General features: G+C 39.8%; 1 protein-coding gene across 1 annotated transcript in view; it reads right to left on the reverse strand.

The window, feature by feature from the left end:
* Positions 1 to 7,352: 7,352 nt before the first annotated feature.
* The window catches only part of RASGEF1B (RasGEF domain family member 1B), a 32,576-nt gene continuing 17,938 nt past the window's right edge, over positions 7,353 to 21,990 (reverse strand). Inside the window, exons 4-14 of the mRNA XM_017837630.1 lie at positions 21,212 to 21,349; positions 18,329 to 18,541; positions 18,155 to 18,229; positions 16,785 to 16,880; positions 16,066 to 16,168; positions 15,251 to 15,330; positions 13,879 to 13,974; positions 11,946 to 12,041; positions 10,605 to 10,728; positions 9,898 to 9,970; positions 7,353 to 8,704 (exon numbers count right to left, since the gene is read on the reverse strand). Of these exons, the coding sequence (XP_017693119.1) occupies positions 8,680 to 8,704; positions 9,898 to 9,970; positions 10,605 to 10,728; positions 11,946 to 12,041; positions 13,879 to 13,974; positions 15,251 to 15,330; positions 16,066 to 16,168; positions 16,785 to 16,880; positions 18,155 to 18,229; positions 18,329 to 18,541; positions 21,212 to 21,349 (1,119 nt within the window). The 3' untranslated portion in view covers positions 7,353 to 8,679. The remainder of the gene's footprint in view (positions 8,705 to 9,897; positions 9,971 to 10,604; positions 10,729 to 11,945; positions 12,042 to 13,878; positions 13,975 to 15,250; positions 15,331 to 16,065; positions 16,169 to 16,784; positions 16,881 to 18,154; positions 18,230 to 18,328; positions 18,542 to 21,211; positions 21,350 to 21,990) is intronic.

Below are 21,990 nucleotides of genomic sequence, written 5' to 3' on the forward strand. Positions count from 1 at the left end.
ATAGTCTGATTCCAAATCTATGTGTTGAGGTCAGGCCAGGTGGTCAGCCTGCTCATCATGTTTGTCCTTCTGAATGGCCTTTGAGACAGGTGGCAGGAAATGAGATATTCTAAAAATGACCACCGAAGAACAGTAAAAGCTATTTCTCTTTTGTTGGTATTTTCTGGTTTTAGTTCAGTGAATGCAACGATTATAGTACAAATGAGAATGGGGGGAAATAATATCTTCACAATATCCACTAGCAATTTGTAGCATTTGCAGCTCCACCAGCTTCTGCTTTGGCTGTGCAGTGCAACGGGGGAAAAGAGTTACACATCACTTTGTTTTAGTACGTGCTGAAGAACTGCTTTATGTGAAACACAGATCCTCCAGTGTATGATATATTTGGACGGGACTTCAGGCTCTCCCACAGAGATACCATGCAGGTAGAACACACATAGAGAGTAGAAATATAGAAATATGTAGGGTGAAGGACTATTCCATACTCCATCTGCTAAAGGTAGGATCAACTCTATTTATAACTTTTCCAGCTAGTGCAGCAAAGAAGGAGATCAATTCACCTTAGATGAGATGAATCAAGTCCTGGAGGTGCCTGTTTCTCTCCAGTGTCTTAAATTACATGTGCAACACCCTGGCTCTAAGTGTGACATCAGGTGAAACTCTCAGTATACAAAGCTCTTTTGCCTGAAGAGCCAAATACAAATGTAATTTGATACAAAAGACTAATCTCAAGAATAAGCAGATAATCCCAAACTCTAGCTGTGGTCTCTCTCTATCTCTGTTCAGTGTTTCTTTGAGACTTAGTGTGTTTCCAAGACAAGTAATTTCTTCAACTTCAGACAATTATTTTAATGCCATTTTGTTTTCAGATATTTGTAGCTGGAAAAGCCGGAGCCAGCCTGCTGATATTAGCTCACTTACACTATACAATTTATTCTACAACCATGTAAATTCAAAATTGTAAATTAGATGACTTGTCTGATTACAGGAGGTTGTGGAAGCAATGTGATACCAAACTGATACATGAATGGACTGACAAATCTGCAAGAATGTGATTGAAAACAAATGGTGAGAGGCAGTAATTACAACTAACATTTTTGCATTTGACCATTGATGGGGCAGGGGGAAGGGGAGAGAGGGAGAACAAATTTATCTAAAAATATTTTTGTATACTCATTGGGTTAATTCCCCAAGTACTTGAGCATATGTGTGTGACAGCAGGCTTGTTGCTTTTTCTCCACACAAAGTTAAAGTTCTTTTGGGGTTTCCACCTCTCCTTCCGCAGTTAGAGGAAATAAAGGAACTACAAGAGAAAATTTATGTTGAATTATATACCCCATACGGTCAATCCCAAGAGAGACATTTCAATGAGTTCAATTTTGACTCAGTAAGTTGTAAAATTACAGGGAGAAATCTCTGACCATGGTCTTGATGCTTTTGTTTCTTTCATTTTGCATTTTACTTTGTCTCCCACTCAGAATATCTGAACACTTTTCAGCGGGGCATTAAGCAAGATAAGATCTGTCATGTGCTGAGGGGACTTTCCCTGGGACAACCATTACATGATGGCCAAGTTGTTCCAGCTCTCACCCTGTCCATACGCAGCTGGAGACTTCTCTATCCCACGGAAGAAACCCAGAAACTCCTTCTGTGGTGTGCCAGTCCCCTGCCTGTTCAGTGAAATCAGCTGCATAAATATGGGCTAAGTTAAAACATGTTGGTAGAAGTTGAAGCGTATGCAAATAGAGCAGTTGCTGGCTGCTGGGTATGGTCACAATCTGAACACATCTCTTCTTGTGGACCTTCATTCTTATTTCCTCAAGTCCTCCCAGATTTGTTTCATTTATATCACAAGAGGGCACCCTGCCTCAGACTACAGTTTGCCATCTGCATCTTGAAAACAGGAAAGTCCTTGGAATGAAATGGGCTTACGAGGACAGGGACACTGAAGAAGGAGCCACAAGGCAACAGCCAGTTGCACCTGCAATGTCAGTGCCCTCTCCTTGGGCGAGAGGGATGAACATTCACTCTCCTTTTTCTTCAGTAGGAAGAAGACTCCTGCAATTTTTAAAACTGAACTCAAAGGTAGCAGACTAAAAATAAGCCATGTAGACAAAACAACTGTATAACACTCTTCACTGAAAACTCAGTTATGCTGGAGCTAGTTGAAATGCAACTCTTCCTTTCTTTCCTTCACTGTTAACTATTCAGACCTCCAAGCAAACCAACAGCCAAAGCAATTTTAAAACTATTTTGACAGCTTATGGAAACAGCACCATTTTTGCTGTCAGCTGCTTGGCTTTCTCCACTGCCAACAAGGTCCCAGGCTCCCAATGAGAATTGTGCCTGAAATATTCTGTAGGTGCCTGTAATTGCCCATGACCAGACTTTGCCCCCTAGGCCCCTTTTGCCTCTTCAAGACATATAGAGGGTTTCTCCCTGTAGCTCCCCTGGAAGGATCTGGGTCTCCTGTAGCTCCTGGGCCAAGCCTGCCCATCACAAGTGAAGAGTACCTAACACCCCAACACACCTGAACTCCTGCTCTGCCTGCAGGCAACTGAAGTACACCCCTGGGATACCAACCTCAGATATCACTGAAGCAGCTGTTTAAAACAAACCAGGCCTCTGATACATTAATTTCATTACTATATTCGCAAATAATTACTGAAAACCAGCTAAATATAAAGCTGATACTCTTCACAAGATATTATGTAACTATTATTTTGTGAGGCAGTTAATAAAAAGGAAAGAGTTTTATTCTTTGTGAAGAAAAGCAGCACTTAAATAATCCAATTAATTATGCTTCTATGGAAATTTGTATAGACAGGAGTAAATACGGACTTAAATAAATGCACACTTTGCTTCTAAAGGTGGTGACTGATTGTTCCTCAAGTATAACAAGTATCTAACAGCATACCAAAAAAAGTGTACTGTGTCCTAAAACTGTATTATGAAAGCAACCTTCTGTGATGAATCTGCATTTGATTTTGCATGAATTGTAAGGAAAATTTTGTCTGTTAGAAAACTAACACTGTGATGCTCTGTTCTCATACACTTACCTTTCTTTTTTTCTTGAAACTTAATCTGGTGATGACATACCCTGTGAACATTGCTCCAGAAGATATTTTCACTACTCTTTTGTGTAAATAGCTCAACATGTATTGCAGTTTAAAGTTTTTACTGTAGATCTGTTGAAATAGAGGTTCACAGATCAGGTCTCCTTAATGCTCAGCCCTCAGAATTCAAGCTGGATCTTCAAATGAGATCTGTTCTCTGTGATGTTCCTTGAGAATATGTAATGCTGTAAAAAACTTTTTTTTTTTTTTTGGTGGAAAAAACTGCCTGTGAATACTAGTTCTGCTGGTTATCAAATTGGCTCACACAGGGATCAAGGAACACCACCTGCTACTTCCTCTACATCTGATTCTAAACTGCCAAACAGAAGTATCAAAGAAGTAACTTTTGCTCAAACAGAAATTAAGAAAAATCAGTAATTTTCTCCTCTGTTAGCATCAGAGTAGATTGTTACCCTCTCAGCAGCAGTAGGGAGAAACATCATGTTGTATGCAGCCCAAAAAAATATCCTTTATTTTTTTTATCTCATGTTTCACGTGCTGTTTCTTCAAACTATCACCTAACCACATGGGTAAGTATATTTCTTATTAATTGTTCTGATTTTATACAAACTTCTGCTGTCACACTATTAGGGTACTCTTGTTGGTATTTGATGTTGTTTCCTTTTAAGCCTGGTAGCAGATACAGCACATCTCTGACTTCCTTTACTAGAGAGTCACTATGGTATTTCTAAGAATCAGTGGAGCTTCTTTGGCAGCAAACCTGAAGTTCAATATGTGCATGTCAAACTAACTATTGTAAGCCAAACTTCTATTACTTGCACTTCTTCCTATTCAATACTGCTGGTCACAATGTGATATGCCTCAGGAAAGGGCTGCAAATTAATTTCTTAACAGATTCTCTTTTCTGTTGCTCCATAGATCCTCTTCTAATGCCTTTTGTGGAAAAGCAGAACTGCAACTCTCTGAACTGTCCACAGAAGAAGAGGTATGGGGAAAGTGTAATTCCTTCTCAAATAACTGACTTTCTCCCAGCCCTAATTATTTCTGATTTTCTACCAGCCTCTAGTGGAAAGAGTCCTCCTGTATATATTAAAATGAGCAAGAAGCATAGTTTTTCACATGTATTCTGTCTTGTTTTTCTATTTCTAATTTTCAGCACGTTGTCAGGATTAGAAATGTGGAAGATGGCTTAGTTCTGAAAGATGCAGCAAAGAAAACATGTTTCTCTATTACTGAAAAAATAGTAAACCTTCTATCCTACTATCACAGTTGTACACACAAATAGAAATAAAAAAGCTGTCCCAGTGTGTCAATACCTTTATGGTTAAACAGAAATCAAAGTATCATGGTGGTAGCTTTAATGCCTCCCACAGTAGCTTCAAAACATACTTCTGTCACTAAAAGCAGCATTATCAATAGATGGATCATCATAAAAATGGGGTCAATCTGTTTGACTGACATGATGAGCTGCTTTGAACAACTTTGCCCCATCATTCACACTGTTCTGAATCACTAGTGACCTTGAACCTTCAAACACAGCTCTTTGTGATGGTCTTCTATATACAACATTCCCCCAAGAGAAACACATTTGAAAATCAGTGAGGCATTCTACATGTCAGTGCTACTGAGTTATCAGACAATAAGAACTGGTAAATGCCTGGTAAATAGTTCTTTCTAAGGAAAGTTATTTGATCTTTTGACCACTTGCCCAAACTTTGGGGCCTGCAGAGGTTCCTACTGTAACACCAAGACAGGTGTTTTGTTTGGTTTATTACTCTCTGGAATGTACTGGCTCCAGATGCTGCTTTCCCCTGCAGCTAGAAGTCCATCTAAGGACCACTGTCCCTTCCAACTTCTGGACTTCACAAGGCAGGGGAGAAAAATACTACCAGAAAGCAGAAAATCCTGCCCCAGAGCATCACTGGCACCCAGACTGCTTTGGCTATATAAATAACCGATGAAAAACAGCTGCTTTACTCACATTATCTTTCACATTTTTCTTCCTGAAAAGCAATCTCCATGAAAGAAGGACAGTGTACTTGGGTTATAACGAGACATCTTTTGGGGTCACACTATAGCTAAAACCTTCTAATAAAGGAGAAAGAAAAAAACATATTCCACAAGAGCTTAATGTGGCATAATGACAAAGTGTCAGTTGGTGTCACCCTTTCTGGTGCTAAACTCTCACTTCTAAGCTCACTGATCAATTTTTGAGTGTGAAGTGTCAGCTTAGCACATGACTGACCACAGTAAAGTTGTAAATATTCTTGCCAGCCATGTTCTCAAGATAAAAAAACAACTGATGACACAGGACCCCACGAGCATAAAGCACAGGATACAGCTGCTTGGTAGAAGCAGCCTATCTGGATCTGACTGACAGCAGCAGAACAGAGGCAGCTGTGAGGGAATGCATCTCTAAGGGATTAACTTTCCCCTTTATGTGGGAAAAATCTGCTCAGCATGACCAAGATGAGACAGAGGAGCTGAGAGAAAAAACAGACACTGGTGCACTACAAAAGGTCTGTTCTCCTTTTCCAGCAGAAATACTGCAAGAAGCCCACAAGGGAGCCTGCTACACACAATTAATACAAGGAAAGACTCCCAGAATGACAGGGAATACTCCCTAGAATAACAGAAATCTTGTAGTGAATCACATTTTGTCTATTAGCCAAAAAAAGTTCTTTTTAGTGCTCGATCGAGTGCCAGTTTCGGCTCTGTCAAGAAGAGTCTGTCTAGGAAGGTTCACAAAAACCACCATGCCAAACACAAAATACCCTCATTGAGGCATAGGTTCTTGCTTGCTCTTTTAGAGTTGACAGTTGTAAATAGGCTTTTGCACATTTTTGCATGCAACGGATTATTCTTTCCCTGATAATGCTACAAAGATTTTTCCAAATAGGAGAAAAGGGAAATAGCTGGATAATGACAGGTACTATTCTTGCAGGCTTAGCCAGACATCTAGAAATTTTGGAACACATTGGTTCACAAGGGTTCATAAGACAGAGTTTTTGTCTCTGCACCAAAAAAGAAAAAAAGTGCACCACAAAGAAATAAGTTATGTTTGAGCCATTTATACAGGAGACATAGATGTTGCTTCAGTCCCCATGAAGCACTGAGCATCTGTCAGCATTGAGCTGGGATTTTCAGTTGTGTCTGAACACTCAGCTTGTAGAATTAATGAGTTCTTGGAACTCCTCATTTCAGAGAGATTGTGATGTTTCTTTTAGGAGCTGGTTGACCACAGAAGAATCAGTCATTTTCTCTCTTATTTGCTATAGACAGATGGGATTGGCTTTTTCCAAGCCAGTGGTTCAACAGTCTGACAGTAGCTCTGGATGTTCAAAATTTAAACTCAGCACAGTGGCTGCATCCAGTGATGTAGCAGAGGGCACAGTGATTTTAACATCAAACACAGAGTTCAATAATGGCTACAGGAGCAGCCCCTGGCTTGCCTGAGGCATTCCCCTTTCAAGCACCAGTCACAGGCTCCTGCACCTGCTGATGATCTTCTGTGCCATGGCAGCAGCCACCTTTCCATACCTTGAGCTCTCTCTATACCAAAGCTCCTCTTTGTGCTCCCTTTTCTGGCCCACAAAACACACAAAGCCCACTCTCTGGACGGAGGCTGAGTAGTGCTATTTCTCCTTTTATTTACAAGGGCTTCAATCCAACTGCATAAATAAGGTCAAATATGGAAAATTAGAGTAACAAAACCATACAGTAAAAATAAGAACGACTGTAACATGTAGTGGTTAGTTGTAAAGAAGTGAACAAAAGTAAAAACCTCCCTAGAAGTTGTAGAGCTAAACAGGTCCTATATTTTTATAGCAGGTGTATTTTCTACCACAGCCTTGATTTTCCCCACATTTGTACATAAACTAAGCCTTGTCTATAAGCCTCAACAAGAGGGGAAGGATGTAGAGGGGAAGATGGGAAAGACCTCACCTGATGAAAGCCGGGAGGCCAGTCTGTGAACTGCAGAAGCAGTCTTCTCCTTTCATAGAGTTAGCTTCTTCTTTCTCCTTCACCCTAACTCCATGAACGGGAGAGAAGGAAAGGAATCCTTCTCCACTGGCAGGGCTGGAGGCCCTGGTGATGGTCCCTATGGAATATGTAACTTCCAGCACCTTGTACCAGCAAACAGGCCATAGTTAAGGACAGTATCCTTGTTGATGAAGGCTGCTTCAGCAGTTCTTACAGAACTCAGAATTAAAATACTTGCCTGAAAAGTCATGGACAGAACATAAAAACCAGCTTATCTGAAAACTCAAGAGATGCAGTGCAACAAATATATATATTTATTCTTTTTTTTTTTTAAATAACTGTGGCAGAATAATTGCAAATATCTTTTTTTTTTCCATGTATGTACTTTTGCTTATTGATTTGGCATCCAGGGTGATCAACAGCTACATGTTTGGGGTTTTTTTCCCATCAGTTCCTCCTAGGATAGATAGAGTGACCAAGTATTCAGAGCTACTAAAAACTTATTAGGTGTGTAACACAGTGGACTAGTTCACAGTCATAAACATAATCCCTAAAGCAAATACACAGGAATACTCTTTTGTTCATAGCTGTATTTGAGAAAAAGCCTCTTTTTTTCTTTTTGGCATCTTGCTCTTTCAGTCAAAGTGGATTGTGTTCTCCATTGTTAGCCTTTCCGAAAAAAAGCAGTTACAAAAATTACTTAATAAAAACATACTTTCGTATTTCAATGCAGTTTGTACACCAGTTTCTCAAAGACTATTCTAGAAAAGTCAGCTTGTTCAACCTAATACAAGAAGAAGGTCAAGTATGGAAAATTAGAGTAACAAAACCATACAGTAAAAATAAGAATGTCTGTAACATGTAGTGGTTAGTTGTAAAGAAGTGAACAAAAGTAAAAACCTCTCTAGAAGTTGTAGAGCTACATAGGTCCTATATTTTTATAGCAGGTGTATTTTCTACCACAGCCTTGATTTTTATTACTATATATTTTTTTAAATAACTTACAATAATAATGAGTTTGCCTACCAGCAGCCAACTCAAAAACATATTGGAAAAAGAAAAAAACCACAGCCACTATTATAGTGGTGGAGAGAAACTCTCCTCAGCAGCCAATTTGTTGTGTCCAGTCCTTTTCCTTCTCAGCAATCCCAATCAGGCAAACTTCTGGGCCATATTCAGCTTATTAGGAATGGGAGCTTTTCAATGCAGGCTTGGGTTTCACTGAAAGGAATGGTGGCTATTTCCCCTTTGTAATCTGCTGCAAACTCTGCAGAGTCCTCATAGCAGCAAGCTGCATCAAAAAAGGAAGAATATTTCATCCAGGTGTGATATGATTCATAGGCGGCATCTGAGATCTTCAAAGGATTCTGTCAGCACTGTTCTCAATCAATACTTAAGCCTGAATCACAGCTGAGGGGGCTGTGATTTCATCTCATCTGTCAGATGTGAGAAGCTGCCTGTTTGCTCTTGAGTAAACTTCTTTCACCGTTGCTGACACAATATCGCAACCGACTGCACATTGTTCATCACTTCGAATGCCACTCAGTGTACAGAAGAATAAACCAAGCCATGCCCCTTGGTAATCCACATAATGCAGCAACACCAGACATCTTGTGCACTAGACTCTGCCCAGAAGCGCTGACCTGAAAGGAAGAGGGAAATGTAAATAGGTTAAAGACAATCATTACAATGATGTAAATCTTCTCAGACAGCTTCAGAGTCCCTATGAAAAGGATCCTGTGAAGCCGAGATTTGTGTTACCGCAGATTTTCATCTTGCCACCTTGTGTAACATGGAGTTGTCTGTGCCCTGATGCGAGTAACTTTCTGTCTCCTCCTCAAAATAAGTGGAATTAATCAAATGCAATCGTTACGTCCCCTCGTGATATTCCAGGAAAAACCAACATGGCCTAAGGAGAATCCTTAGGGTTGTGGTGTTCGGTGTCTCTTTGCAGTGCTGCAGAGTGTAAGAGTTGGGATGTTTTATCCATGGGTACCTCTAGATGTTCACACACCAGCTGCCTGCAATGGTGACAAGGACACCTGACTAATGGCCAGTTCCTTGGCATATCGTCAGTCTTAAGAGTAAAGTGGAGGCATTGCTTAGGGGGGAAAACACAGACTGTTCCTACACCTGCTTAATTCTGCATCTGTTTATGCACCTGATTAGTTTTCTCTGCTGCCATGAATTCAAAATAAAGAAAAAAGGAAAAATTAAAATTCAAATGGCAAAGCATGGTCTAAAACAATGTCATAATGGTTCATGCATCCTTCCATAGCTAGTAAAAATGAAAGACTTGATGAGGCTATATTCAACCAGTAGTAGAATAAAAGCCAAAAATATGATTTTGATGAAATCTGTTTTTCCTAGCCTGGACTCTAAATTGTTAACTGGTTTTATGAATGCATTTGACCCAGAGTGATCTCTGTGCAAACCTCAGCCCTGTCTGAAAGGCTGGTGCATAAAGGGAGGGAGGCAGTTGCTGCAAAAACATCTGCTTGGAAACCAGAGTGCTCTGTATTGTACTTGTAAGGGGGTAGAGGTTTCTTAGAGTTTAGAAAATATTTTTTTCCTACACTGAGTAACACAAGAAATTAAGATACAAAAGTACTTATTCTAATTCCCATTTCCTGAGGGAAAGAAGGACTGAGAGGGTTTAAGATAAAGACCGATTGTTCTATATTTTTCCAAGAGTCCCAGATTGGAGGGGGGATTTACAATGATACTGTGCTCCATCTGTTGAAACACGTAGTGTGCCATTTGGTTTTAACTGTTTGATGCTTTCTCTGTATCCCATTCTGTTTGTTTATTGATCCGGGTAACCTCTGACACAAACCTCAGTGTCTTCCATCTGTCCTTTTCAATGTGATTCTCGGGACTTTCGCTTTCATAGGAAGCCAAGTAAAGTGCTGCAATCAGAAGAAAATACATTATGTTAGGCCTACTGGCATTTTAAAATTTGCTCTCCCTGAAAAGTGGACTGAGTTAAATGAAGCAGGCATGTATTATCCATCTCCCAGATTAGGGCTCCAGAATCCCATTAGGAAGTATAGCATTGCCTATAATTGAGCCCAGACGATACTAACAAACTGTGCATGAGAACAAAGACTACCCTGAGGGGGCAAAAAACCAACTAGTGAAAACTCAAATGCATGAGTAGAAGAAAGCACTCAAAAGGAAAAAAAATTGAGCCCAGGGACATGTTGCTTTGTAAGTAACCGGTGAAGTCCCTCTTTCTCAAGCAGCACCCTTTAGTGCAAAGTATCCTGAAAGTTCATATAAATACATTTCATATGGCATTTAGAGGGACCACACTAATTTTTTTCATTCCATTTCAGAGAAAAGGACAATGTTGGCTATCACAGACCACATGCATATAAAAGAAAAATCTTATCTTCTCTGCCATTTGTAAGGGAGAAGGGTTGTTTACTTGCCAGACAGAGATGTCTCAGGACAAACTGTGAGGAAGCCACAATTTAACGTGGAAAGAGATTAAGCAGTGGCCAGTGACATCAGACCTGCAGGAAGTCCAGAGCTCCTTACCATCATCACTGAAGACTGGGACAGTAAGCAAGTACTGCAGAATCTTCCAGTCCCTTTCAAAAGGACACTCCACCTGCTTCCATGTCATAAATTCACTGACTTGTTTTGCCAGTTCCCAAAATTTCTGTCAGAATAGAAAACAGAAGAGGTGCTATATGTTGAACTGCATTACTTGCTTTGAACACTTTTTCAAAAAGACAGAGAGATCTTGGTTTTGAGTCTAAGCCTTGGACTGTCCCCAGGTTTTAAGATAGAATTGAAAATTATCTGAGTCAACAACTCAGTTTCTAACTTTTGTGTTCATGTTTCAAACTGCTCTAACTTCCCACTCTTTCACCTTGGTAAAATTGCTGTTATTTATGAATACAAATATAGCAGATCAGGAACTGCACTTAGTTTCTTTTCAAGGAGCTGGTAACACTTCTTATGCCAACCTTTAACTTCGATGATGCTCATGCTTTATGTTTTGCAACGAAATACTTAGTGATTTTCACATCAGAAGTCTCTAGACGCTTAATAATGACATTTCAAAATCCAGATGCTTTTTGTTAGTTAGCTAATCTGAAATGCTCTATTTTCTTGCTGGAAATTTATGCCAAAAATAAACCCTCTCCATGTAGTGTGTTGATGTCATTCATTGATAAACTCTTTCAATTAAAGTTTAACATGCCTCAGGTGCACATGGATTCCTTGAGCAAAAGGACATTCCAGATTATCGCACAGCCAAGCTTTAGAATCAGGATAATTCAGGCCAATGACTACAAGTCAAATGCACTGTAATTTTGTGTGAATGATCCAGGCTTCTTAAAAACTGAAAGTACCAGAAAACAAAGCACTGTTGGGTAACAAGCATAAAATCAGAGGCAGAGCTACTGAAAGACGAGAGACTCCTTCACTACTGCTCTATCACATGTTTCTTCAGAGACAATCTCTGACTTACATGTTTGAAAATACTGCCTACATATCCTGTCAAAGAAAGAACTCACCTTTTATAGGAGCATTTAAAAAATAAGCTCTAAAATACTAATTTGAATGATTTTGTCATTAAGCATAATAAACTTGTGAATTGAAACATTGAGATGAATTTGAGCACTGGGAAAAAGTTCTGACTCTTTTCTCCACTAAAAATTTATGAATATTGAAAGTTTCTATAGACACTCAATCTTCAAAAAACCCTGCTTCTTCCTATGTCCCAGCTCCTCTGAGAAATAACAGATATACTCAAATTCCAGTCTAATTTTGCTCTTCCCAGAATCCAGCGAAAGTTGGACCGTGGTATGATTCAGTTTTCTGTTAAAGTGGCTGGCCCTCTATCAATACCCCACCCAGTGCTCTACTTACTTCAAAATTGACATGACCATTTGGAAGACGATTGGCACAACCCTCATTGAGGAAGTAAATATCTTTGATCAAGAGGCTGAAGAAAGGTATCACGATCTAAGGAAAGAACAATGTTATTCTCAGTCTGGTCCTGAAACAAGACATAATGCTCTACAGAGAAAAACAAAAGGAAGCCGGGTGGTACAAAAGATAAGCAAAATACCAAAGGACTAAGATCTCTGTGATATATCTCTCTCTCACCACATAAAAATTTTGCATTCACTACATTTTAAAATATATGATGTCTCTTCACAAAGTCCTCCCTTAAATGGCAAGCTAATCCCTATAGTTTTACTTTCATCTCTGTGCCAAACTGCTTCCATTAACTGGAACTCCTTTTGGCATCGTAGCTCCCTCAAGATCACAACCAAAGCACCCGTTAGCACTTCACTGCTTGTCAGCTGTGGCTATGAGACGTGTTTAGAACAACAATATGCCTAACATTTTGTTTCTATGTCACTTCCCTCTTGTTTTCATTTTTTCATTCTTCCTTGCAGATTCCAGGAGATAAATGCTCAGAGGTGCCTACTTCTGACATGTAATCCCTGCAGGGTATCTCCTAGTGTAGCTTTCCCTCTTGACAGGATGTGCTTGGTAAACGAGGGAAGATGCATTAAAGCACAGCAGGGAAAATTTGGGGCTAGCAGCACAAATGGTTTTTGAACTACAACTCCCTGAGCTCATGCAAGAAATTGAACTTTGGTACTCATTGGCTTAAAATGAAGCATTTCCTGCCAACTGAACAAATCAAAGTGTTTTTCTTTGGAGAACGCTGGAACATTCTCACATTCTTAAAGTGGTTCTATTTTAATTTTCATCCTACTAAAATTTTCACAGCTGCACATCCTTCTTACAACTGAGGATAAAACAAATACCCCTTATCACTATTTCCATGGAAGACTTCACTGCAGTTTTCCAATAGTTGTAAGTTCTTTCTCTGAAGCCTTAAAACTCACTTTTCTCTGAAAAAAAGTAAGCATCTTAAACTTCTGGTACTTCAAATGATATTTGAACAGATCCTTAGGACTCAGAAAAAAATTCCCTGTATAACAACACTATAGACCAGCTGAGAGCACACGGATTTGCTTCATCTCCCTGGTAGTTCACTCCATGAGCAATAATATCAGATTTATTAAACACAGTCCTAATATGATAAGCAGTTGATGAGCAACTGCTTCTAAGTAGAGAGCAGCTAGGAAGCTATTTGGTTCCTTTCCACAAGAACTACAGCTGAGATTCTGCATTAATGTATGACAAAATAGAGTTTATTTCTCAAAAGCTAATTCATTTTAAGACTAAAAAAAAAGTACCACCTCTGTTAACATATAGTTCACAGTCACCCTTGAATCTGGAAGGTGGATTTTAACCCAGTGCATTGCACAAACACCTGATTAATGTCACCATTCCCACTAAAAAACTCCAAAGTTCATCTGAAGACTATAACACAGGAAGGGGATTCCACAGCTCTGTCTAGATTTGAGTTTCAGAAAACCTTTTCTGAGCAAGTTTTAAAGTATTTTCCACCCTAAGCCATAAATCACTTAAAATTTAGCACAAGTAGCAGCTATAAGAACAAATTGCTAGCAACCTCATTTCAGTCCTTAGCCTTCCATCTGTTTTACTGGTTTGTGAGATACAGTTCTCTGTCCAAAAAAGAAAAAAAAAAAGAAAAAAAAAAGAGCTGAAGCACTATACTTACTTTATTTAAACAATCAAAGCAACCATTTAATGTCTGCAGCTCTGTCAGCACTGAACTGGACTGGCAGCCCTAAGAGGCTTTTTACAACCACCAGAGGCAGAGTCGTTTAGAATCAGACTTCCAGGATAAAAGTTTACCACACAACGTAACAAGCACATTTCATTTTGCCTCCTGCCAAGTCCTTTGTAAACATACCTTCTCTCTGTTGCTATGAGCTGTCAGGGACCTCTGAGTGGCTCCACGCAGAGCAGTTCGGTAATTATAAAAATTGCTGGAAGGGTCCATCTGATGCTACAAGGCATGAAGGAGTTTAAATAATGAGATAGTGGTATTACCAAGACAATCCTTTTTCAGTTGAGCAACTATTTTAAAAAAGGAAAAGGTCTTCTGAACAGCACCCCCAGTACAGCTTTTTGGAGGACTATGGTATCTCTTTATCTGTTCATTTGATCAGAAGAGAATTTTATTTTAAAAAATATTCACTCAGCACAAGGGATCCAGTACAAGTCAGGGACAGGAAAGAAAAGGCAGCTTCATGGACCTCCTTTCTCTCTCTCTCAAAAAAGAAGGTAGCCCAATTCTAATTCAAAAGTCAAAACCATGAAATAAAGAAAACAATGGGTTAGCACTAATATTCTGTTCTTCCTAATATGCAGGTTTCTCAGAGCTGATCCATTTGCAATGGCAAAACAAGATCAGACACCTAAAGCTGGTAGTGCCCCCACCTCACCGCTCCACTGCTCACCTTGATGACTGGGATGACTGCATGGCTCACAAAGCATGACCTTAACCAGCAAAGTCCAGCCTGCATCATCAGGTCAAAGGAAATAGGGCTGTAACCCTGAGCTGTGCAGCCACCCTTAACGCAAGGAAGGTTATTTTCCACCCAAGGGTGGGGGAAGGGAGCGTGAGGTGGCTACAGTGACCCAGTTTTAATCTGTTGCCAGAACACAAGTCCAATCTCCTGATGATATTAATAAATATTTCATGCTTGCGTCAAGTACAAAACACTACATTACCTTACTAATAAATAACCTGAATTAACTGATTGTCATTTACAGCAGGATAATTAGGTAGCTGGCAAATAATCTCTTGGGTAAATCACAAACACGTACAGTGCTGCACCTACATGATCTTTGACCGAGTTCTCTACCACCTGAAGGTAAGTGTCAATCAATTAATTCAGGACAAATCCCTCTGAAAGTGCAAGGCAGCTGCCTTACAGCTCAACTTGATTTTCAAAGACAGAACTGCATAAGGTCAGTCTACACAATCTCTCTCAAATATATCTCCCTTTAAAAGGGCATACCTATTTTTTTTTTTTTCATAATTCTTACGAGGTGGGTTTGGAAATTAAAAAACCTAAACAAACAAACTTCAATTTCTTTCTTCCAAATCAAAACAGCAGAAGTCAGCTGGACAATTCTTATTATGTCTTCTAGAACTTCCATTAACAGCACAAATATACAAAATTAAACATGTCATAATGAAGCCAAACTTGTATTTTAGAGCAGTTAAAAGTAAAATGCTATTAATAGTCCCCTGTCCAAATATTAGCCAAACTAACCTCAAGAATATCAAATTTTGCAGTCTTCACTTTAGCCCAGGTTTTCTTTAATCGAGACACAGGACTCATATTCATCCCAGCTTGATGTAAGAGAAAAAGATTGTTGGAGTATTATTGGAAAAAAAATCTTTCAAGTAGCTAGGACTAGCAGGTATTTCTAAAGCAGAGGACCTATTAACAATAACAAATATTTAACAGAGCTACTCAAGAAATTGAACTCATTGTTTTCTTTAAATTCCAAAACAACATTGGAAACAAAATCTACACCTCTTACAGAATGAAAGCTCTGAAAAAATGCTATGATATTATTTAATATAGATTTGATAAAACATGAATATACAGTAGGCAAATTCAAATGAGTGTTCGAAACACTATCTCTTACATGCTTCATTGAAAATGACACATAACTATGAAGTTTTTGCATTTCAAATTAAAACAAATATTCCCGATATTTTCCTATTAGATGTAAACAGCTGTGAAATTTTTAAACCACTAGGATATTTATGGTATTTCTATTCCATAGAAATTATGGAAGACATCAATTTTCCATATTACAGGAAAAGTTACCATTTCAATTTAGCCCTGAAGCTGATTTTAAAAAGTGGGGATTTAGATCTCTCAACAGTTGCAATGAAAACTTTGGTTTTCAGTAATTTATACTACATGGCATTACAACAGTGTTGAGCAATTCTCCACCACTTTCCCTCCCAACTTCACGCTGCTGACCAAGCCAAGCAGCAGACTTTTGTGTAAAGCACTGTGCTTCCTTTATCCAGACTCAAACAGGGACACAATATCTCAGTACACATACTTACAAATAATAGCCATTAAGGAGTTAAAGTTGCCAATGTTGAAACATTCCCGTGCCACATCGATGAAATATTCTATCACTCTTGCTCTGTGCTTCTTCTTCACATGCTGCAAGAGATGCCATTACAGTGTTATGCTCAGCAGGAAACAGAGCACTCTGACACATCCCCAGAAGAAACAACACCCCTGTTAAAAGTCTTTTCCACATGTGCCACAGCCTCACACTATTCTTTACATGTAGAGGAACTCATACTATTTGTGTTCAAAAGCATTCTGGACAGCAAAGACAATCCAGATGCCAGCCAGGTAGAGAGCAAGGACAAGAGGCAAAGAGGCTCTGCTAAGAAGAAGGATATGAAGAACAGAAGAACAGAAGGGAAGAGGGTCCATTCACAAGGGGCTTTCACAGGAGAGAACTGCAGGCCAGATGCACTCCTGTACCAAGAAGGGCTAACCCAGCATAACATCGCCACTGTGCCACAGGAACAAGGCTGAGACACCAGTACAGTGCTGAAAACACTGAACTTATTTCCTCTTCAGACGTGTGCTGACTTCATCCAAATGTGAAAAAGTACAGAGCTGAGAGAATGAAAAGTCCAAAAGGTACCAATCCTGAAAAGGCATCACAGTTTTAGATAACTAGACTAAACAAAATCTTTCAGCACAAGTCCTTGCTCAACATACAGATACTAAACAAAATCTTTCAGCACAAGTCCTTGCTCACCATACAGATTTCTGTTGCAACCAAGTAACTGAGCCTGTTAAACCATTCCACATAGGCTTCGAGATTCCGAGTCTTCTTTTGATCTCCATAGCAGCTCTACAGACAGAAGAAAAATAGCAACTTTTAGTGCAGTTTTTGTCTTTTCCCTGAGAGACCTTTTGGCTTTCTGCCTTGCCATTCCCAAACATTGTCAAACAACCAGGAATAACTCATTTACCCAAAGTGACAAAAACCTTGGAGGGAAAGCAGCAGTGAGCATGTATAAATTCTTTCTGAGCTGTTGGCCCAGTAAAGCACTTGAGCAGGCATGTGGAACCCATCACGTGCTTAAAGTCCTACCAGGATGCTTTAAGGACTTAGAATAGACTTATGCAAACAATCAAAGCCAAGTATCTGCTTAAAGCTTTCTTGAACATGAACACTGTTTCAGTCCTTATTCCTGTTCCACACAGGAATATACAGAAACATAACATTATGCCCTCTGCAAGTGCAGAAATAAAGCAGAGGCCAGGCCAATCCATGGGCACATTATGTTCAGCTGTTGATGACAAGTTGACACACTGCATCCTAACTTTGGGAGATTAGCTCTACCATTTTGATTGGATTTTCCCTTTCCTGACCAGTGCTATTCTGTAGCATCTTGGAATGATTCCCATACCACAACTCAGGGTTGCCTAAAAAGGGGTAGACAGCAGCTTTAATGATCTCTATCTACAAAATCATTGTCAGAGACCATCTGACTGAACATCAAATTGTAAACTTGTGTCACTCTATTCTGTTTGTCAGTTTTAAGGAGAACAGTTAATTCAAGTTTTAACAGACTGACTTTGGCACAGTTCACTTACAGAGCATATGTCAACTTGAAAAACATAAAAAAAAAAGTCATCTTGCAAATAGTACTCAAGGAGATGACAACTCTATCACGGTCAGTTAAAACCACTGCATCTTTGCCCTTCATCTCACATAGATCTAGAGCTCACTGTCCCCTTTTTGTGATGTATGCCCTACCTGCAAAGTGCCCCACTTGCCAATTTGCTGCAAAGAGTTCAGTTTACTAAAAGGAAGAACAGATGTTGAAACTGAGTAATGCCAAAGCCAAACTCAGCCTCTCCCAGCTGCAGACCGCAGCAAATGTGGTTTTGTGGGTTTTCTTTCAAAAAATCAATTTGTTGGCTGAGTTCTGGAGCTCCAGAAATAAAAAAGCGTTAACATAATGTTTAAGAGGAATACTAAAGCCTTTTCATTATAAAGCTTCATTCTACTGGTCCTCATTTATTGCTGGACCTCACTTCCAGCTCATGGTGCACCTGAGTGAGCTCCATGATGTTAAATGCTGCACTTCAGAGTTGCTCCAGATCTGCTCCAATTACCTTGTCATTATTCAAAGGATCCTTCTGCACAAAGGCCTGGATAAATTCTTCTGGTCCAATATAATTGAGTCTCTCCTAAACAAAGCACAGAAGCAGCCAAGTCATATCCCACATTAACCTGCACTTCAAATAGAGGGGAAGGATGAAATCATACTTAGAAGCATAACAACTCACAAGCTCTATGTGTGTCAGCTGCTGAGCTAACACGTAGGGATCGTTGCAGACTGTGATTATGTCCCTCTGGATGGACTGGGGCTTGGTCTTCAGAATGGTGAGGCGATCCGTGGACGTGGCATCAATTTTTGCAAGCACTTCCTCATACTGGCTGACAGCAGCAAGCTTCCGGATCAGGTTCTGGAGCAGCTGCTGTACGTTCTTCCGATACATCTGTTATGACATTGAACAATCAGGAGACATTTTCACAATGTGAGAAGATTATTAAAGTCCGCATGACACCAAAACAGATGGATGCTGATGCCTGTTGTCAACTTAAGATAAGCTCTACTATGTGAATTTGTAATATTAGCATTTCATCAGACCAAAAGGAATCCAGATGAGGATTTAAACAGTGATTGTCTCACAGATTCAATACGGAATCAGTTAGCTCAAGGAACAGCAGAAAAGATGCGCACAATCCACTTCCTGAAAAGTGTTACCAACCAGTGGAGGAAAAAAACACAAGATGTGAAAATGCTCCATCTTCTCCTGCTTAAGACCACAGGAAAAAATAAGTGATTAATAAAGGGCCTGCTTCTCTCTGGAGCAAATCAAGACCAGTTTCACCAAAGTCAGAGTTAAAACTTGCAGTGAATCTGAGAAAAAGGAGAAGATAAAGCCATCTCTCTGTTATCTCTCCTTTGCAGGCCTTTTCATGTAGCAGTTTAAGTTAACAGGAGTGACAAAGGAGAGGCAGGACTCAACTCTTAAACAGACAGATCTGTGTAACCAAGGTGGTTACTCTCCCACATTCCACATACCATCCTAAAGCCACTAAAGCAACATCTCAGCGGCTGCAAAAAGGATCATCCAAAATCTATCGGCAGCACACTACGGTGTGATCAGCCCAAGGCAGCAGTGTTTCCTTTATTCTGATGAACTTGCCATTTCCCTCCCAAGTTTTTTCCAAAAATGTTTTTTTGAAGGAGCAATATGTTAGCATGGTAAGCCATTTTAGGTGGACTCTTACTGACAGCTCTTAATAGTACCAGAGTTCACTAATTCAGGAAGTGGAATAAGAAGCTACAAGTAGAAGAGCAATAGAGAACAGGAACAGGAAACATTGATTCCTTTGGATCCTTTAAGGTTATGACTCACACAAATCCAAGCAATCTGTAGAAAAGCAAGGTCAAGGAAATTGCCATTTACTGTTCCAAGCAGTTCACAATAAAACAAATCAATTTACTGCAGCGCTTGCTTTCTCTTTGTCTTTCTGAAGGAAACTTCAAAGTCAAAACCCCCTCAAAGCTAGACTAGAAAAGATTTATAGCTCTCTGTCAGAGTAAGATTGCTCCCTAGCACTCATTTTGCAGCAGTTTTGTACATCTGTCTTTCCCCTCAGTATATGATTTCACTGTTTAAACTGTCTGTATAGCCAGAAACTTCACTGTAGGCAGCCCTTCACTCATCTCATTTCACTCTTGCATCCACCAACTCAACTTCCTCCAGGCTAAACAGTTCTTTCTTTTCGTGCCAATGGGTATTTTTCAAGTGGGTGTGAGTCCTCAATCTTACTACTTTTTCTTGAAGTGAACTTCAGTTTCCTACCTTCCTATTAAGAGTACCTTTTAAAAAAGCAACAGTACAGGAGCACTGTACAGGGAAAGAGGCCTCCTGGCACCCCCACAGTGAAGGCAAACCTATTGCCTCTTCACTGTCCAAAGCTCCCTCTAGCTATCTTGCAGCAACTCTCAGCTTGCCCATCAAATTCAGTCTCTTCTTCATTTGTATTTCATACTGCATCTCACTCCCTTGTCTCATCCTCTTTCATCCCTCCCCACTTTCACAACATCAAAATGTATTTCAGCTTTCAAACTCCCTTTAGGTTTGTTCTCTTCCATCCTTGTTTACAGCCTCTCAAGATCTTCCTAGGCCTTTGGCAGCACTCAGTTCCTCCCAGCTCTTACCTACATGCTTGTTAATGTGCTGTTTGCTGCCTCATCCATATCTTTATTCAAAAGTTTACATAAGGAACACCAGCCCCTGAGGAACACTGGAGACACGATGCCATTTAGCAATCGCTCTTTGTGTTCATAGTTCTTCCAAATGCCACTCCAGTGTCCTTTGTAATCTTACTATTATGCCAGCTACACAGGATCTGCTTTATTGAAACCTTGCTAATTGCCTTTCCACTAAGTAAATATAAGCCTTGGCTTTTGGCTGAGTTTCAGTAGTTAAAAGACAATCATCAGTTAAGCATCAAAATATTTCATAATACCTCCATGGAACTTTCATCTGAAAAGTGGGACTTAGAAAAAGGTCAAGTGATTTCCTCGTGTGCTTCACCTAGGGGAAGGGATGTGACAGCTCTCCTCTGAGTCCATAGCTGATGCTGTAAGCTCAAGACAATTCTTCCTGGTCTAGTCTTCTTTTAGAAACTTTTCCCCTAACCTGTTATTAACTCTTCCATTGACCTACAGGTCAAAGGCCCAATTCCAACAAAACTAATTCCAACTAAATAGAAGAAATTATCACCATGGATAAGGATTTCTCAGATAAGCAAGGCTTCCAGGTTTTTTAGCTGGCTTCTTCCAGGCAGAATCACTAAAATGACAAATGCTAACATCCACCAAATTGTGCCGGTCTGCAAAATATGGAATTATGTTATGGGCTTAGGGATGAGGAGAACCTTGCCCACGCTTTGAAAGAGATCTGTTTATGCTGTGTGGTTTCTTCCTAGGCCTAGGTGCCAGATAGAACTTTTTGCCTACCAGCACCTTCACAGTAAGTTAGCTTAACCACCCAGGGCCATACCATGTTATTAACAGCAACAAACCTGCAATATCAAAGCAGTAAAAGGAATGCCTTTTTATCCAATAACTTTGTGTACAGATAACTTACCTCATCCCCACTGGCTATTCTTTGTGCCAACTCCTTTAAGTTCCTCATCATTCTTTCATCTCGGAAATCATAAGGAAAAGTCTCCGTCCATTCAGTCAATAACTGTAGGATTTTCGGTGCAATTTTTTGCATCCAGTTCTATTTGAAAACAGTAGTGAGGAATGTTACATGTAACAGCAGTACAGCAAATAGCTAACTCAAAGGAAATAGAATTCTGTTCTGTAGGATACTGTGGAGCATAAGGTTATGAACGTCAGTTAAATTTTTAGGCCTAATTTAATTCAGCATTGGATCACAGGCCAGAGTCAATAGCCATGGAAGCCAATGAAGAGAGTCTCATTGGATTAACTGACCTGGAAATTAGGCCTCACGTAGGTGGAAACCTTAGGATGACTCCCTTCATTATCAGGAGTGTCTCAGTGCAAGACATTTGTTAGTCTTTCAATAACTTATGACTAACTGTCAACAATGAAAGTGATCCCTTCCAGTTCTGCCAAGACTTATGCACACACTGCACCATACACTGAGGAAGCCGTTTACGAACAGGGAAGGGCTGGTGGGAGATGTGGTGGTCAGGGGCTGTCTTAGGCATAGTGACCACAAAATGATTTTTGATTCTCAGTGAAGTAAGGAGTAACAAAACCTGTACCTTGGACCTGAGAGGATGGACTTTGGCTTGTTCAGGACACTGCTTCAGAGAGTGCCTGGGAAACAGTCCTTAAAAACAATGGGGTCCGGGAAGGCAGGACATACTTTAAGAAGGAAATCTTAAAGGCACA

The sequence above is a fragment of the Lepidothrix coronata genome, unplaced genomic scaffold (genome assembly GCF_001604755.1).
Source record: "Lepidothrix coronata isolate B3197 unplaced genomic scaffold, Lepidothrix_coronata-1.0 Scaffold307, whole genome shotgun sequence".
NCBI classification, from domain to species: domain Eukaryota; kingdom Metazoa; phylum Chordata; class Aves; order Passeriformes; family Pipridae; genus Lepidothrix; species Lepidothrix coronata.